Source organism: Condylostylus longicornis, unplaced genomic scaffold (assembly GCF_029603195.1).
Source record: "Condylostylus longicornis isolate FDR11 unplaced genomic scaffold, ASM2960319v2 ptg000038l, whole genome shotgun sequence".
In the NCBI taxonomy this organism is placed as follows: Eukaryota; Metazoa; Arthropoda; class Insecta; order Diptera; family Dolichopodidae; genus Condylostylus; species Condylostylus longicornis.
The window spans coordinates 13551890-13569726 of record NW_026578007.1 but is presented as its reverse complement, the minus strand read 5'-3'; the positions used below and the strand labels follow the sequence as shown (position 1 = coordinate 13569726).

At 24.0% G+C, this 17837-nt stretch overlaps 1 protein-coding gene across 1 annotated transcript; it reads left to right on the top strand.

Moving 5' to 3' along the window:
* The first annotated feature begins 11768 nt into the window (after positions 1-11768).
* Positions 11769-16757, top strand: LOC129609051 (protein I'm not dead yet). The gene is made up of 14 exons (XM_055520905.1): positions 11769-11841; positions 11922-12084; positions 12154-12270; positions 12895-12928; positions 13005-13119; positions 13185-13299; positions 14754-14803; positions 14910-15035; positions 15102-15431; positions 15518-15612; positions 15676-15762; positions 15828-16021; positions 16105-16242; positions 16296-16757. Exons 1-14 carry the CDS (start codon positions 11795-11797, stop codon positions 16467-16469), a joined length of 1785 nt encoding a protein of 594 aa, XP_055376880.1. The 5' UTR covers positions 11769-11794; the 3' UTR covers positions 16470-16757.
* The last annotated feature ends 1080 nt before the right edge of the window (positions 16758-17837 follow it).

The following is a 17837-nucleotide window of genomic DNA, read 5'->3' as shown; positions in this document are numbered from 1 at the left end:
TTTCTTCATCTGACTCTGCGTGAACTGACATTCTTAATACAAAACTAAATTTCGTACCACGTTTACGTGCATAATATGTAAATGCTAACGATATTTTATTCCCAACCTTTAGAAGTAAATTTAAAAATTCTATATAGCATCTACCTACTAAATTCAAAATACTAAATGAAATATTAATATGATACTTATGTATTGGTTTATGTCATCTATGTGTCAGAAATATGAAATAATGAATTTAAATAAATTAAAAGAATTTTTATGAGAAATAATTTTAACGTTCAAGTTCAAGTTTAAAGTTGACTAACACTCTATAAGTATAGCATAATTGAATAATAGTATACTATTTGTACGCACACTTATAGTATAAATGATATAATTGACAGTTATTACAAAAAAAAACAGCTTCTGTATATAAAATTTAACATCTGTTATTCCAATATTATGTTACTGAATGTAACTGTAGTTTAAACCTTAGATTAATTTGTTTGTTTTCCGTAATTCAAACAAGTTGGAATGAAATCAATGACTTTTTAAAGGACATTATTTTTTATAAAGTTTGAAAGTTTGTTAATGAAACATTTTCTTGCGGAGCTAAAATTAGTTAAGTTAGTTATATGAAAAAGTAATTTTAGAAAACTAAGTAAGTAAAAATAATTGATTTTTTTTTGTAATAAGCCTGTTTTGTTAATAATTGAGGAAATTTTTAGAATTTTTATTAAATGTTTGATAATGAGCTTTGTTTACGAAAAATATGAGATCGCCAATTTTTATTATCGCCAAATTTTATCGCCAAATTTTAAACTATATTTAAAGTAGGGTGAAAAAAAAAATTCCTGTGTATGGAAAATTTAAATGAATTAGAGATCTAATTTTGAATTTAAATGGCAAACTGTTAACACAATATTTCAGTTAGTTTTGGTAATTTTAGTTTTAAGTTATAGTAAAAGTCAGCTTATAGCAGTTAACTATTTTGATTCAACTGAAATAAATGGTTGAATTTAATCAATGGTGCAGTGGTTATGGCATCGGTCCTTTAACCGAATGGCTTCGTGTTGAAATCCTCATCAGGTTATTATAAAAGTTACGGCAGTCTAATCACCCGCCTTTTTAAATACAATAACTTATGAAACTTGATTCTTCAAAGCTAAGTAGAAGGCCCAAATACTTTCAAGTGGAGTAAAAAAAAATGATTGGCAAGATCGAAATTGCCTTTTTAACAGGTTAAAAAAATTTCTTGTTTTTTATTTTCTTTTACAAAATTTACTCAAAAATTTGCAACTTCGTGTTTATTTTTTTCACTTATATGGTGCACATTCATGAATTTTAATTACTCAATAATTAATTAATATGCATGTCGGTTTGTTTTCATATTTTTCGTTCATACAAAATTTGATTTTATTAAAATAAATGTGTAATTATAGAAAAAAAAATTAATTTTTAGGATTTGTATTGAAAATACGTGTTAGAAATTGAAATTAGAAGCTTTTCAAAGTTTAATGCCGGTCAATTAACTATGTTATTTATTTGTTATTTATTTATGTACCAAGAGTTTCAGTACATATTATTAATAGCGACCAATATTAACATGAATGTATAGGTATGTATGTATATGTAGTTAAAACCAATAATTAAAATTATTTTTATTCTACAAAATCATAAAAGCTGTTAATGTTTTTTACTTAGCGGTAAACAGCAAGTATAGATTTTGAGTAAATAAAATTGTTTTTAGTATGATGACCCTCTGTTGTTAAAGTTTGATTTTCCGGTATTATGAATAAGTAAGTTTATACATAATGGAACTATTTAGTTAATAGTTTACTTAGAATTATAAATGCATGAAAATTTTGTTATACATATATATGTTTAGTGTTAATGCAACAGGAATCACATCGTTTAGAATCTAAGTTCTTTTAATTTATGAAAATTCACAATTACATGTAGATAATACCATTGATTAATAATCAATATCCAATATTCATTTTTAGTCAATCATAACACACAAAGTTCCAATAATATTATGTATAGAGAATTCTGAAAATTTAAATCTAAGCAACAGAGAAAAAAAATTGATTATAAATAAGCAAGAATTTTATAAGCTTGTAATAAAATCTAACAATTACTTATCAAAAAAATTTTTAAATGTAAAATTCTTGTATAGTACATGCAAATTTTATTAATTCATATGTTTTAACAACATTTAAACTATCGAACCATGAAATTGAAGGTTTTTAAAGCTACTTAACAGTTAATTTAATTTATAAAATTATTTAATAGATAATTTCAGTAAGCGTTTATTTTTATTTTTTTGTGTAGATCATGTAATGCTGCTATTCAAATAAAATCAACTTTAACATTATAATTAAAATAATATTTATCTAAAATATTTAATAATTAAATCATATCAAAAATATTTGCATATTTAATAAAGTCTCGGCAACGTCATAATGCAGTTACATGCTTTACTAACATTTAATTTTATTTTTAAAATTATTGTACAGCTACAATAGTATCAGAAACAATGAAACTGAACTGCTTAACTAATAAAAAAAAAAAACTTAAATTTTAAATTCGAAGAAGCTTACTGGATTGTATTCTAGTTATAATAATCAGAATTATTGCAATCACTAGAGTGATAAGAACAAAATGACTAATAAAATAATTTAAATAAATTTTCCTCACTTTCTATTTCATTTTAAATTTTTTATTACAATATGTAGGATTATGTTCGATAACACACTAAATTAAAATAGATACAGTCGGATCCGGTTATGAAAAGTACATTATAAAATTGTACGATTTTTGGTGCTTATATACAGGTTTTCTTGCTTATATGAGCAAAAAGAGTTTAATTATGAGCACAAATTTTGCTTCTAGTTCTAAGTGTTTTTTTTTTACTCATGCAAGCAGCTTGACAAACATTTCAAAGAGATAGTACATATTATATATGGAAAATGAAATTCCGAGTAGATAATTTTGTTTAAGCTTATTGAATTTATGACAACACTGTATATCAAATTTGAGTTTTATGTTAAATCAAATAATTTTATTATAAATTCTAGGTAAAAAGAGAAAGAAGAAAATGCAACAATTTTTTTTTTTGTGTTTATTATAAAGGTTTCTCAATTGGAATCGACATTGATAATGAGCATGTATGTTTATTTAAGCGATTTTTCTTTTTCTAATAAATGAGGTTTCCTTTTATACGAGTTCCTTATATATGGATTCAATTATATTCTTACAATACAAGTGCTTTAATAATAATATTTTTCAAAAAAATTCCTAAGTGCATTTCTAATAATTAATTTCGGAAATATGAACTTACCACTAATAGGATGCTATTACCAGTTCATTCTATTATTTATAATTATTTTGAAATTTAGAAATTGCTCATAAAAATTTAATTTATTTAAATTTATTGAATTTTCTTAGTTATACTAATAAATTCATTGCTAATTAGTTCTATTATAAATTCAGTTGTACACGTGACAATAATAGTTAATAAAAATTAAATCGTTCGTCTCAAATATTATGAAAATTTTGTTTTTTTTTTTTGCAAAAAAAAAAAACAATAATTTTGAATTTTTGGCAATCCAGTTTTTCAAGAATTTAGCACGGTTATTATAGATTTTTCTCTATATTTTTAAAAAAGAAAAGAAAATGGTCGCAGAAATGATTTTTTGAATAACATTTAATATAATAAAGCAAGTTAGCAATTTAAAATTCTATGACCAAGATAATTTGAATACAATATTATTGTATTATTCTATATTGTTAAACGACGAGATTATGTCTGAGAATCAATCAATAGCACGTTTTGAATTCAAACTCTACTTTTTTATTTAAATTCTCATAAAAGAAGTTATAGCTAAATTAAAGATTTTTTTATAAAAGAATTGGATTTTTTTAAATTGTTTTTAAATTGGGGTACTCGAACATCTATAGGGGTAGTTAAAGCTAAAACAATGAGTTGTTCAGAAGCTTTTTTCTCAATTGACAGACTTACATAACAATAAAGCCGATTATTGTTGTCAGACTTATCATTTTCTGGTTATAGTCATTCAAACATAAAATTTTTATTAACAATTTAAAAAATTTAAAAAAAAACGCTAATTTTCTAAAAAAAATGTTCGCAAATTCTTTTTTATTTTTTTTTTTTTGAGGTGCGCTGTATCATTCGCTACATACCACTACAATTATTCCTTATATAATCCCTCCCCTACCACCTATATAATTTTTTTTTTTTGTAAAAAAAGTCTAAAGAATGACCATGATCACCCGAACGCGTTTACACTAGAAATGTGTAATTCATCCTGTATCACTCTGCATAATTCTTATAAACTAAATTAGTGATATACATTTATATTATGAACGTGCTCACCTATATGCTTTATTTGCATTAAACTTGAATGAAATACAAATATTTATATTACAACTGGATGATGTCTTTTTGAAGCTTGCGAATTCTGTTTTTTTTTTTAAGTTCTAATAAGTAATTACAAAAAAATATTTCGCGGTTTTTTTCTCCTTAATTAATTTACTCTCTTTTCTTTAAATTCTGTACTACACTACTTTATTTATTATTATTATTTATTGTTTCTTTTTGAATAAAATGCTTAAGTTTGCGAAACGTTTTGTAATTGTGTTTATACACAATATGCGTTAACACTTTAATAATTATTATTGTATTATATGTAAGTAAGTACACTGAGCAAAAAAACAACCTAAATTCAAAAAAAACAACTTTGAATCAAAGTGAAATCAATATGATTTCCGAGTAAACGCGTTTTTTTTTAATTCAAAAACGAACAACTTTGATTCTAAAATGCTAAATTTGCATTGAAAAACAACTTTGAATTAAAGTAGTTTCATATAGATTTAAAGATGGTACATTAATATTTTGAAAACGATTTAACATTGTTTCTAAAATGTTGGATTTTAATTCAAAAATTAACCGATATAGTTTTAAAAATGTTCGTATTTGATTTAAAAATGTTCGTATTTAATTGAAAATATTTCGTATTTGATTTAAAAATGCTGGTATTTGATTCGTATTCGATTTAAAGATGTTCTTATCCCATTTAAATATGTTCGCATTTGATTTAAAAATGTTTGTATTTGATTTAAGAATGTTTGTATTTGATTTAAAAATGCTTAATATTCTTTTGAAAATAGGTATACTTACTTTTCGAAATTAAATTTGTAATAATGCTGTAAAACAAATTCAATTATGTAAAAAGGGTCCTACTTTTTTAAAAGTTTTTGCATATGGAAATAATAAAATACAAAACAATTTTTTTATCTTAAAGCTTGTATTTTTTTATAAAATGTTACATACTTAATTAGATTTCTTATAATATAACTTCCAATTAAATATATTTACTTATTATTTACATTATATGCTTTTATTTCTAATGTAAGTTTTTCCATTATTATTAAACATTTAAAACATAAATACATTTTTGATTTAACAGTTCATATAATTTAAAAGAGAAGTGATACTTGGTGATTTAAAATCAAAAATAGTAGAAATATCAAAAAAAAACTTTTGTATAAATAGCCACGGTAATTTACATGCTTGAGGATATTCTAAAGATAGCACTTGAAAAATTTTGAAACATACATTTAAAGCTTCTAGAAATGACTCAAACTTATATAAGGTTTTATCAAAAAAAATATAAAAACTTTTTACTTCTTCATCGGATATCCCTTCAACGATGATAAATCGTTGTCCAATTGAATAATATTTATTTATCAGCTCGCTGATTTTCCTTTCGTAATCATTGATTGACGTTAAACGAAGGACGAAACTCTCTTGAGCGTCACTAATCGTCACTTTTTTCTTATTCTTTCCAGTTTTGGCCTTAAATCTTGCTGTGGGTAAGATAACTGCATTCAATAAAGTAGTCAAAATATAGTTTTTGCACTTTTAATATAATTAATATAAATAACTTTATTTTAATATAAATAACTTTTGCCACACTTTATTTTTTTTAAATAGTTAATTTTTCAATTTGTAATTAATTTTATAATTTTATATGCACTAATAAGTAAAGACCTCAACTCTTTACAAAGTCTCAATTAGAAATGAAAAAATAACAGTACATTTCAAAACAATGTAATGTCAAAATGTTTCAATTTTAATCTAAAAACGTTCAACTTAATTTCAAAAACGTTCAACTTAATTTCAAAAACGTTCAATTTAATATCAAAAACGTTCGACTTTATATTGAAAATGAACGAAATGTTTTTTATTTTGACAATTTTTGGATGTATACCAAACATAATAAATTTTGATTCAAACAGGTTCATTTTTAATGTAAAATTGCAGCAATCTAAAATCAAAAATGACATTTTTATATCAAAGTTTTCATTTTTGAATTGAAAATGCTATCAAGAAATTAAAATATTTCAACTTTATTATAAAAATGTTCATTTTTGATTTAAAAATGTTTCGTGAAAAGTTTTAAAAAATGTTTTATAATGCAACATTTTTATTTCAAATACGTTCGTAATTAATTCTAAAATGCATTTTTTCGCTCAGTGTATATACTCTAATCACGTGCATTTAATAAATTATATAAGAAAGGTATTGTTTTCATTTCAAATTCAAAATCATTTTAGGTACTCATATTTTGACACATAAGTTACGTATTATTTTATTTAATATACAATATTATTTAAGAAAAGATAAATCTTTTAATTAAAATATAAATAATAATATGAATTAAATTAATATGTTAGTTAACTCAAATTTATATAGGCTCTTCTTTAAATTTAAGAATATTTGAATTGAATTTGCTCAAACATTTGAATGAAAATCTTAAATAGGTTAAAACAATCATAAGTTAATATCGTCGGTTAAGAAGCAGAAAGCATTAAGTCAGGAAACTGTGTTTTGAGTAAATTCAATTTGAAAAAATCGTAAAATTGCAATACTAATCAATTAGTGCAATGGGAGTGGTCTCTTTAATTTCTGGATTTTTAAACTATATTCTGGATTTGCATGATTTTTTGCCACAAGAAAGATTATATTATTCTGATTTAATTCATCTATGAAATCCGAATTGTCTTGTAGAAATATCTAATTGATTTCAAATTCAGATTTTTCTCTTTTAAGTATATTACTTTTTTTTTTCTCTAAGTGGATACACATTACAAAAAGTTGTATTCAATATTTAAGTAGTTTAATATATTTTCAATTTAAACAATTGGAAATCGTAAAACTAAAAGAATAGCAGTCTGCCCGAATTCCGTGGAGATTTGTCCAAATCCAAAGAGCATAAATATTTATTAAACCTTTTTCATTTTCCTTTTTTCTAATGGATAAAATTGTCCTAATTGTCGATTTGATAAAAAAGGAGATTCGATAATCTTTCCGTCTATCTTTCCGTATTATTAAAATGAAAGTTGAAAAAACATAAAAGAGTTATCGATTTTGAAAAATTTCCATAGAATTGTGATTAAAAAATTGAAAATTAATTTAAAAATCGTTAACATAAATTAATTTTAAAACTTTTGGAAATTTTATTAAATAATTTTAATTTTAGATTACGAGCGTTTATGTTATGCTCACACCAGATAAGTAGATTTCTTTTTTCGTTTTGTTTTGATTTTAAAACAGAAACAGATACATACTGTTTCTTAGTTAAAAAGTCTTTGCATAGTAAACAAAAACGAACACAAGAATAAGCAGAAAAAAAAAAATTAGCGAAAAAAAATTGATATTGCAAAGTTTTTTTTTACAATATTTTCTTGCAGAATTTTTTTTCAGTTGATAGAACACCGTGTTTTGAAGTAGATCGCGATTTTTTAGCTTTTATTGAAATAATTGAAATAATCTACTTGTTTTTAATTGTTTATACTAATATTATAAATTAATTATATTATTTTATTAAATAATTTTCAAAATTTCTATACTAAATGTTATTATTTAAGTAATTTGTTAAAAAAATAAATAAGTAACAAAAAAAAATTATTTCAAGGATAAAAATAATTAATTTTTTTTTTAAATTTAATTCCTGTATGTACATAAGCTATAAATACATAAATTAAATTTCATTATAGTTAAAAAAAAAATTTAAAATAAATTTATTATTGAAATGAAAGTAAAAATAATTTTTATTTTTTATATTTTTTATATTGTAAACACACTACTTACATAAAAATTACTTGCATCGTACAAAATGAATGAAAATGTGTGTGATGTGTTTGTTATCACTTGCGTAAACCAATATATTTGTGAATTTTATTTCCGCATATAAAATGAATATTTTTTATATAATTATTGCAATATGTAATGTTTACGATTTGCATATACCATATGGAATATTCTGCGAAATCAACAAAAAAAAAAATAAAATGGGTAAGTTAATATCAAAAATTTAGATCAGATTAATATGCGGGAAAAAAACAAGGTTCCACCCACCACCAATCAAATGATCATTGATCAGTTTAATAGACAAAATTTTTTAAGTCACCGTTCAATTAAAAAATTATTGCAAATTTTGTATTTTATTGCAAAATGCAAAAGATGCTTTATTTCCTAAGAGAACAGTGTCAAGCTTTCATAGTTATTATAATTTTTTAGAAAAAATTGCCAATTGAATGTTTTTCTACAGTTCTTTTTACAATTTATCTAAAAACTAATATTTGCAGACTATAACACTGATTGTGAGTCTCGTAAGCAAAAAAAAAAAGTATGTAAGCTGATTTTCATTATTACCTTAAACAAAATAGTAATTTTTAAAGAAAGTATTTGAAAATTATTAGTTTTGTTCAAAAAAATACGAGATATTGAAAAATTACTAAATCACTAAATTACAATTATGAGAGAAGAAACAAAATGTGAAAAATGTTAGTCGAAATTTGCGACTGCCCGGTATTGGTTGTACGGCGTCGCAATTGCCTTAGGCAGTGTTTCCTGAGTGTTTGGACACTGCTATCTAATTCCCTTGGGGATATCTCCAGTTTTATACTTCGAACCGGAATATTATATAGTCTACAATAAGTCGAAAATGGCTGCGGTGACCCGAAGGATATACATATATCCTTTTGTTCCATGCAGTTTCCTTGGAATCTGCTAATCTACATACATTTAACAATTTAAGTTGCCTTAAAAATTAAAAAAAAAAAATTCTCTCGTTGATAAACTATTTTTACGCCTACAATAGATTCAAATTCAATTTAAAAACGACCATAAGTGCCGAATGAATTTTCCTCACTTTCGTTTGCTCGTATAACAAAATTAAAATTACCTTCACGTGCTCTTTCTTAGTACCAAAAAAATTTTTCGGACTCCCGTTTGCTCGTGCAACAAAATTAAAATTACCTTCACGTGCCCCTAGTACCAAAAAAATTTTCCTGACGCCCGTTTGCTCGTACAACAAAATTAAAATTACGTTCACGTGCCCCTAGTACCAAAAAAATTTTTCTGACCCCCGTTTGCTCGTACAATAAAATAAAAATTACCTTCACGTTTCCCTAGTACCAAAAAAGTTTTCCTGACCCCCGTTTGCTCGTACAACAAAATGAAAATTATCTTCACGTGGATCTATCCTATATAATCGAGTAAGGTTGTCGATTCATTATTTATCTGCGCCTTTTCTTACATATCCACATATGACTCTTTATATATATGCACACATATTTAAAAAATTTGAATTATTGAGAATATATTTTAATTATTAAAACTCATTAATTTTTATTTTTTAAAGCTCATTTCAAATAAGTATAAATTTTTTTTTCATTTTAATAAAAATATGAAGTGATTAATTAGAATATTAATTCCTTAATTTGTTATTATTTTGTAGATATTATAAGTATATGTACACAATTTGTTAGCAATAACATTTTAATAATAAATTCTAATTTTATTATTAATTTCCTAACACTTTTACTTGCAATAACACAGAAAATAATAATAATCATAAATAACCCACTATACTAGTATAGTTAAACCAAGCTTTCTTTTTCGATTAATATTTTTTTAATGAAATTCTAATGAATATTTTAATTTTTAATACAAAAAAAAATTTTAATGACATTTTTCGACTTTCTTCAATTAGAATTTCACGTTTTCTTATTTTAATTGCTATCATGCCACACGAGCTGGTATATAATACTTAATGTGAAAGTATTTTTGTATAAGTATGTTTTACTTACTAGATGTCTTTATCTAATAAAATATATAATAGATAATAGTAAGAAATTTGAATGTTAAAATTAATGAAGTAATAAAGTTTTTTTTTATTATATAGGAAATTATTTAATTTATTTGCCAAAACAGGTACAATTCGTTTAAAAACAAAATGACTCAATAAAATATTTATTTATTTTTTGTACTGTAATTTTTATTTCAATTTTTTTATTCAAAATGAAAAAGACATCTGTCATTTAATTGTAATCGTAGATTGCAGTGATAAATATTCAATTTCCCTAAAATTTCCTGACTATAGTTACCGCATTGTATGTGTTGCTTCAATGTGAACTACTGCATCTAAATCATATAGAATATACATATTACCGCATCTAAATTATTTAGAATTATACATAATATCTACGCTGCAACTATCGCAGTTGCATTGCCGCATGCCTATAACAAAAATATGAACTATTCTTAACTGAAATATGCAGGGATAATTATAAAATATGGGCGTCTCTAAAAATTAAAGATTTTTAATTATACGGACATTAATCGAATAAAAAATTTGACATCATTTTCATTTTTTTTTTAATTTTGGTAAAATTTGCAGAAAGTACAATTAATTTCAGTAGTGTTTACCAAAATTTAGATAGATTGAAAAAAAAAATTTTAGCATGCGGTCAATCTGAAGGAACAAAATTACCTTAACAGTTCTGTAAACAAAAGGAAAACAAAGCAGATTCTGACTCTAGAAAATAATCTACTTAACCGAAATGTATCGTTTGCTTTTTGGTAGACGCCCTTTACTTTTGAAGAATTTTGTAATGGTCTACCTTTAAATAAAATTTGATTGAAATAGCAAAAAGAAATAATTAATTTTTAAAAAGTTTACTCATTTTGGAGTCCATTTTACCTTCGTTTATATGCATAAAGACAATTTTTTGCCTACTATCTATTTACGTCTACTTATTTATATTATACATTCATAAAGATACATATATTTATATTATTAATAAAACATGATACTATTTTATTAATAAAACAATAGTGAATAGTCCTTGATCTGATCTACAAGTTTGTCCTCATTGATATCTGTGAGTATAAACAAACATTTAAAATCGGATAAAAAAGAAATTTTTTATTGTTTCATAGTACCCTGCTAAAGTCGAAAAAAAATTCCATTGTTAGATTTGGTAAAGTTTTGAGAGGGATTAGAAACTTAATTTCATAAAACTTCTTAATTAAATATAGATTTGTATATTTGTGCAAACGGAGCAACAGTGCACCACGACCATGTGTAAGAGTGTGTTGTGCGCCCTCCCCTCCCCTGAGCGTGCAGTACGTCCTGCAATATATGCTGGAGACCAATCCTCCTGATGAATTAAACATAATTATTTAATATAATTTATGTACTTATATATTATTGATAATTAAAATCCTTTAATCGTAAGCATTTCTTCATAACAATGTTTCCAATGTCGAAACGAGAAATTTTTTGTTTTTAATTTTTTTTAATTTAATTATTTTCAAAAATGTGTTAATAATTTTTGATAAACAACTGAATTACTCACATAATATATTTTTACATATCATTATTAATGTAATTCATGGTTTTTCTTTAATTTCAGAAATAAAAAAAAACTAATATTTAAAATGGCAGAGACTGACACTATGTTAAAAGGAGTGAAAGCTCCTCCAGAGTAAGAAAATCAAAAAAAAAAAAATTATTCTAAATGAATGTTTTTTTTTTGCTTTCTTTAACATCTTCATTTTTTTCCAGGATATTTAGTATTGATGCAGAAGTTCAAGCATTAAGACGACAAAAATTAACATGTGGTACAAGAATAGGAAAATTTTTTCAATATCATTGGAAAGGAGTTGTAGTCCTTTTATTACCAATTTTATTTTCACCTTTATTATTTATAGAAACACAATATGTTAAGGTTATTTAATAATATTTTAAAAATAGTCTTTATAATAAAATATAAATAATTTTTTATTTAATATTTTAGGAATACAGATGTCTGTACATATTACTTGTAATGTCATTTTTTTGGTTAACAGAAGTTTTACCATTACCTGTAACATCAATGATTCCAATAGTGGCGTTTCCAGTGGCGGGAATTATGGTAAAATATTAGTATTATACTTACTTCTTAATTGAAAATAGTGGTGACAGAATATTGATTCATAATAGTATTGATTCGTTAAGTGCATTCATTATATTAATTGAAAATTTTTAAATGCCCTACATTTTCAAAATGTTAGATTAATAAATAATATGTAGATCTTGAATTAATTTTAAGTGTTTAGTTTAAATACAAAAATAATTGACACTTAAAGACGGATTTTCGATAAGTTTTTAAATTCCGCCATGAAACTTGACAACTTCGGGCAGTATGGGGAGACTAGTGTTGTAATTTTTATTTTTTTCTGCAAACAAAAGCAAAATTTTGACTTGCTCAAATTTTTATAGCTGTGGTATTTAAATTCTTAAACAAAAATCTCGAAAGTTTACCATAATGGACACAACCATTTTATAATAGAGACTTTCGAACCTCGAGGGTGTCAAAATAGATTTATTTCATGTGTTTGTATTATTTGCTTCAAAATTCTGTTACACTAGATAAAATTATAAAGGCTATCATAACAATTGCGGCAATTTAATATAATATTTTTTGTAAAGTCATTTAAAATTGTTTCTTCCAATTTTTTAATTCATTTTATTTTTTACTTCTATTTGTTTTCTGTAGTCATCGGAAGCCACTTGCGCTTTATACTTTAAAGGTATGATTTAAAAAAATTATGTAAACATAAAACTGATTAATGAAATTAAAAATTTTTTTTATTTTTATTTTTTTAGATACTCTTGTTATGTTCATTGGAGGTATTATGATGGCCTTAGCTGTAGAACATTGTAATCTGCATAAAAGATTAGCTTTAAGAGTTATACAAATTGTGGGCTGCAGTCCCAGAAGGTAACAATTTTTTTTTTTATTTTATAAAATTTGTATTTTTTAAATGTATTTTTAAATTCTTTTAGATTACATTTTGGTTTGGTTATTGTTACAATGTTTATATCATTATGGATAAATAATGCAGCTGCTACTGCAATGATGTGTCCAATTATTCAAGCCGTTTTAGAACAATTAGAAGCAGTATGTTTCCTTTAATAATATATTAAATAATTATAAGAAATATGTTAAAATTAAGAATACTCGTATGCATAATGTATCGAGTATGATTTTATGCAATGATTCCCAGCATTAATAAAATAAAATCATAAATATAAGCTCTTTGCAAATGTTAGACAATGAAATTCAGAATAAAAATAGGAAAAATTAATTGAAAAGTATTAGATAGGATCGGAAAAATAGGATAGGTTTTTGTAAAAGCATCAACTAAGACTGTATTTCAGGAAGTTTGTATTGGTGTTCAAGGGAATAGTTCCGCGATAGAGTAATTGCATTCAATTGCAAATACTTTTTTTGTTAGTTTTCCTATATTCTAACTACACTCTCAACCGAATAGAATATGGTAGTAAATATAGAATAAATTGCATTTGATTGCAACTAATTTTATAGTAATTTAGCGACTAATATTATATGTTTTCAATATAGTAGCTCTCTTAAATCCTACTATAATTAAATAAAATCTTTGTTAAATAGACATAATATTAACAGCATTCACAATATAACTAGAAAAAATATTAACTTTGGGTTCCAAGGTTGCTTGGTTGATATTTTTTATTAATAAATAATGTCTATATAAATAAAAGTTTCATTAAATTTTAATTTTTAAGTGAATAAAGCTAAAAAAAAAGAAGTTTATTAGGTATTCATTCAAGTAGAACATTTTATAGAACAAAATATTAATAAAGAAAACGTAGAGAATATACAATGTATAAAAGAAACTGTAATAATTCTAGATTATATTATAGATTTGTAAAATTGAGTTACTATATATTTTACATATTTATGCATAAATTCATATGTGATTAGTAAGTTATTAAGAAAATTTTACAATAATTATTCATAGGTAATCAATAATTTATATTCTAATTAATAGGTTAGAAAAATTCCGAAATTATGATTGGAATTTCTTTATACGAATCACAAATTATAATAATTATGCATACTTATTCTAATTAAAATATTTAAATCTTTTAATAAATATTAAAAATTATAGGATTTTAATAAAGTAATTAAAATAGATGCTGTTATAAAAATTCTTCATGTTTAGTCTGTTTTATAACACAGAAATTTATATAGCGTAAGCAATCTGTTCTAGATTCTAGTAAAGTTGGATTTTCTAAATTTTTATATACAAAATCATCTAATAACAGGTTTGCAACGTCTAGGTAACTGTTTTAAAAAAACAACTTGTGGGAATATTTTAATCAGTTGATTTCCACTAGAAACAATCGCAATTGTAAAAATGGTATTTTTAGATAATCCTTTACGGAAGTATTTTAACATTTAATTCCACATAAAAATCATTAAAAGTGACACAAATTTAAGTTGGGTAGCTTGCTTAAGCGCAACATTTCCCTAATTTTTATTTTTAAAATTATTATTCTAAAATAAGTTGTTGTTTTTTGTTATATTTGCAGCAAGGCATGTGTAAATTACATAGAGATGATGTCAAGAAATCAGATGATGAGTAAGTTTGTCCAAAATTTTGCCTCTATTAATATATGCTAAATTAAATTAATTTTATATCATTAGAAAAATTCAATTAAAAAATTTATTTTACTACCATTTATTAGACCGCCATATCCATCAAAAATAACAATGTGTTTTTATATGGGAACAGCATATGCAGCTACAATGGGTGGTTGTGGAACAATCATTGGGACAGCAACAAATTTAACATTTAAAGGCATATATGATGGGTATAAAAACCAACTCAAATTATTTATATTATATAATTAAATAAATTTTTAATATTTTTATTTTAGAAAATTTCCAAATGCCAAAGACTCAATTGATTTTGCAACATTTATGTTCTATTCAGTCCCACCGATGTTAATTTATACATTTTTAATGTATTTATATATGCAATGGGCATATATGGGTTTATTTAGACCAAATAGTAAAGAAGCAAAAGAAGTTAATCTTGGTGACGCTGGCGCACAAGTTGCTCGTAAAGTTATAGATGAAAAATATGAACAATTAGGACCGATGAGCTGTCATGAATTCTCTGTGATGATAGCATTTATTTTAATGATTCTTTTATATTTCACTAGACATCCAGGTATTTTTACTGGATGGGATAGTTTATTTGAATCGTAAGTTCATACTGTTAAAATATTGTTATATTTTACATAAATAATAAATTTTAGAATATTTTAATAATAATTTATTTTATTTACAGTGAAATTAAGAACGCTTCACCAACATTATTAGTTGTCATTTTATGTTTCATTTTACCAGCTAATTATGCGTTTTTGAAATGGTGTTCAAAAAGCAGTAAGAAAAATTGCAAATAAATTTAAATTTCCAAAATTAATAACTTAACAAATTTTATTGCAGCTGACGTTCCTAATAAAACTATTAATTCTCTACACTCATGGAAATTTATTCAACAAAAAGTGCCATGGGGTTTGATTTTCTTGCTCGGTAATGAATTTAAATGTTTTCCCCAAAATTTTCTTTATTATTATTAATTAATCTTATTATTTAAGGTGGTGGATTTGCATTAGCTAAGGGAACAGAAGTTAGTAAGTTGGATAAATTACTTGGGCAAGGATTAAAAGGACTTAAAGGACTTCATCCATTAGTTTTATTATTAGTTGTTATATTATTTGCTGAATTTGCAACAGAATTTAGTTCAAATGTTGCTATGTGTAACATAATAGTTCCAGTTTTAATAGAAATGGTAATTTTAATTTATTTATTTATGGTTCTTAAATTATTTACAATTTTCGTTTTGTTTTTTTTTTCTTGTAATTTAAAATTTAGTGTTTAGCAATAGAAATTCATCCATTGTATTTAGTATTACCAGCTGGATTGGCTTGTAGTATGGCCTTTCATTTACCAGTGGCGACACCGCCAAATGCTATAGTGGCGAGTTTTGCTAATATACGAACAAAAGATATGGTAAATGTTAATTTATTTTGGAGAATAATTTATTTTATTTTTTTTAATTTTAGATAATATGTGGAATTGGTCCATCACTCATTACAATAGTAGTTTTATTTATTTCATGTCAAACATGGGGTTTAGTTATTTATCCAAATTTAATGGATGGGTTACCAGATTGGATTGAACGTGTTAATCAAACAATTGCACAAACAGCTTTAGCAAATAATACATTGCATTTGTAATAGTTATAATAAATAAAAACAAAATAAAAAATTAATTTAAAAATGCATTCGATGGCTACAAAACTTAGTTAATTTTGTTCTTAAGATTTTAGTTTCTGTTCGATTTTTTTTTATTATTTTTCTTCATTATTAGATTTTTTTTTTAAATTTACAAAATAATATCATTGCATGAATCATCAACTTTTTGTATGTTTATATCATTATCTTAAATGAAGATAAAGCATTTCTTAAAACAAAAAGAATATAAAATAAATTAGAAAATACTTAATAAAATAATTTTTATTTTAATTATCTTTGAATTTTATTACATAAAATAGGCTTAGGTTTAAGATTTTATGTTAGGACATTATTGCTTAATGGAGCTTTTTAAGTGGATGAACAAGAACTCATATTATTTTTCGAACTAATTTTTGCTTAAATTCTAATATTGAAAATAGATTGTAAATATTTAGGTATTTTTTAAAAACTTGTTTTCAACAGGTACATATTTTTATAAAATGTGTTACATATTCACTTACATAATATTTGCCTCTTAACTTATTCTTGCATAAGTGCGTACTTATGAGTACATATAGGTAATTTTTAGATTTATTAACCGGTTAAGAGATTATGTCGTATATATGTGTCAATTTCAAAAGTTCATTTTTTAGTTGATGTCGTATATGTGCGTCATGCCGAAAAAGAAAATTGCATTTGCTATGAAATTTAAAGTTAAGCAAAAAACGAATATTTTCCCGTTAATAAAATTTTGTAAATACGCGTCTTCGCTTGAAATTAAGTCAGCACAATAAATCGAACTGTCTAAGAAAAATTAATCGCTTAACAGGTTAATTAATTATGTATAGCAAATTCGCTAACTTTTTGCATTCTTTTGAGCTGGCAAATTTGCTATCATTTCATATTAAATATGTATGTACATATTGTGTATGTCGTATGGATTTACAAGCAAATTTCTACGCAATAACAGAATTGTACAATATTGATAGCTAATACCAAATTGTTAAATTCGCTTGGCGAACTTGCACATAATATGTGAGTTTATATTAAATCGATAAATCCGAAAAGCATTTATATAACTACATATGGTTGAAGCTACTTATATTCAAACTTAATTTAGAAAATTTTGCTATTGATTAATACATATGAGAGTATAAAAGAAGAAATTATAAGAAAAAAGAAGAAAATAGTTTAAAATGAATTTAAATGGAGTATAAAGATACGAACTGTATCTTTCTATAAAAAAAGGTAATTGAAAAGAAATAGAACTCCATTCAGAAGCATTGTACTCAAGAAAAAAGTAATTGAATACATTTATTTCTAAGACAGTATAAATCAGCCGTTAATTACTTCTTTTTTGTAATATGTCAC

Coding starts and splice junctions, on each gene's coding strand:
- LOC129609051 (XM_055520905.1), top strand. CDS start 11,795: ATGGCAGAGACTGACACTATGTTAAAAGGAGTGAAAGCTCCTCCAGA. Junction 15,036..15,101: donor TTTAAAGGCATATATGATGG/GTATAAAAACCA, acceptor TTTTTATTTTAG/AAAATTTCCAAATGCCAAAG. Junction 15,613..15,675: donor GAAATGGTGTTCAAAAAGCA/GTAAGAAAAATT, acceptor ATTTTATTGCAG/CTGACGTTCCTAATAAAACT.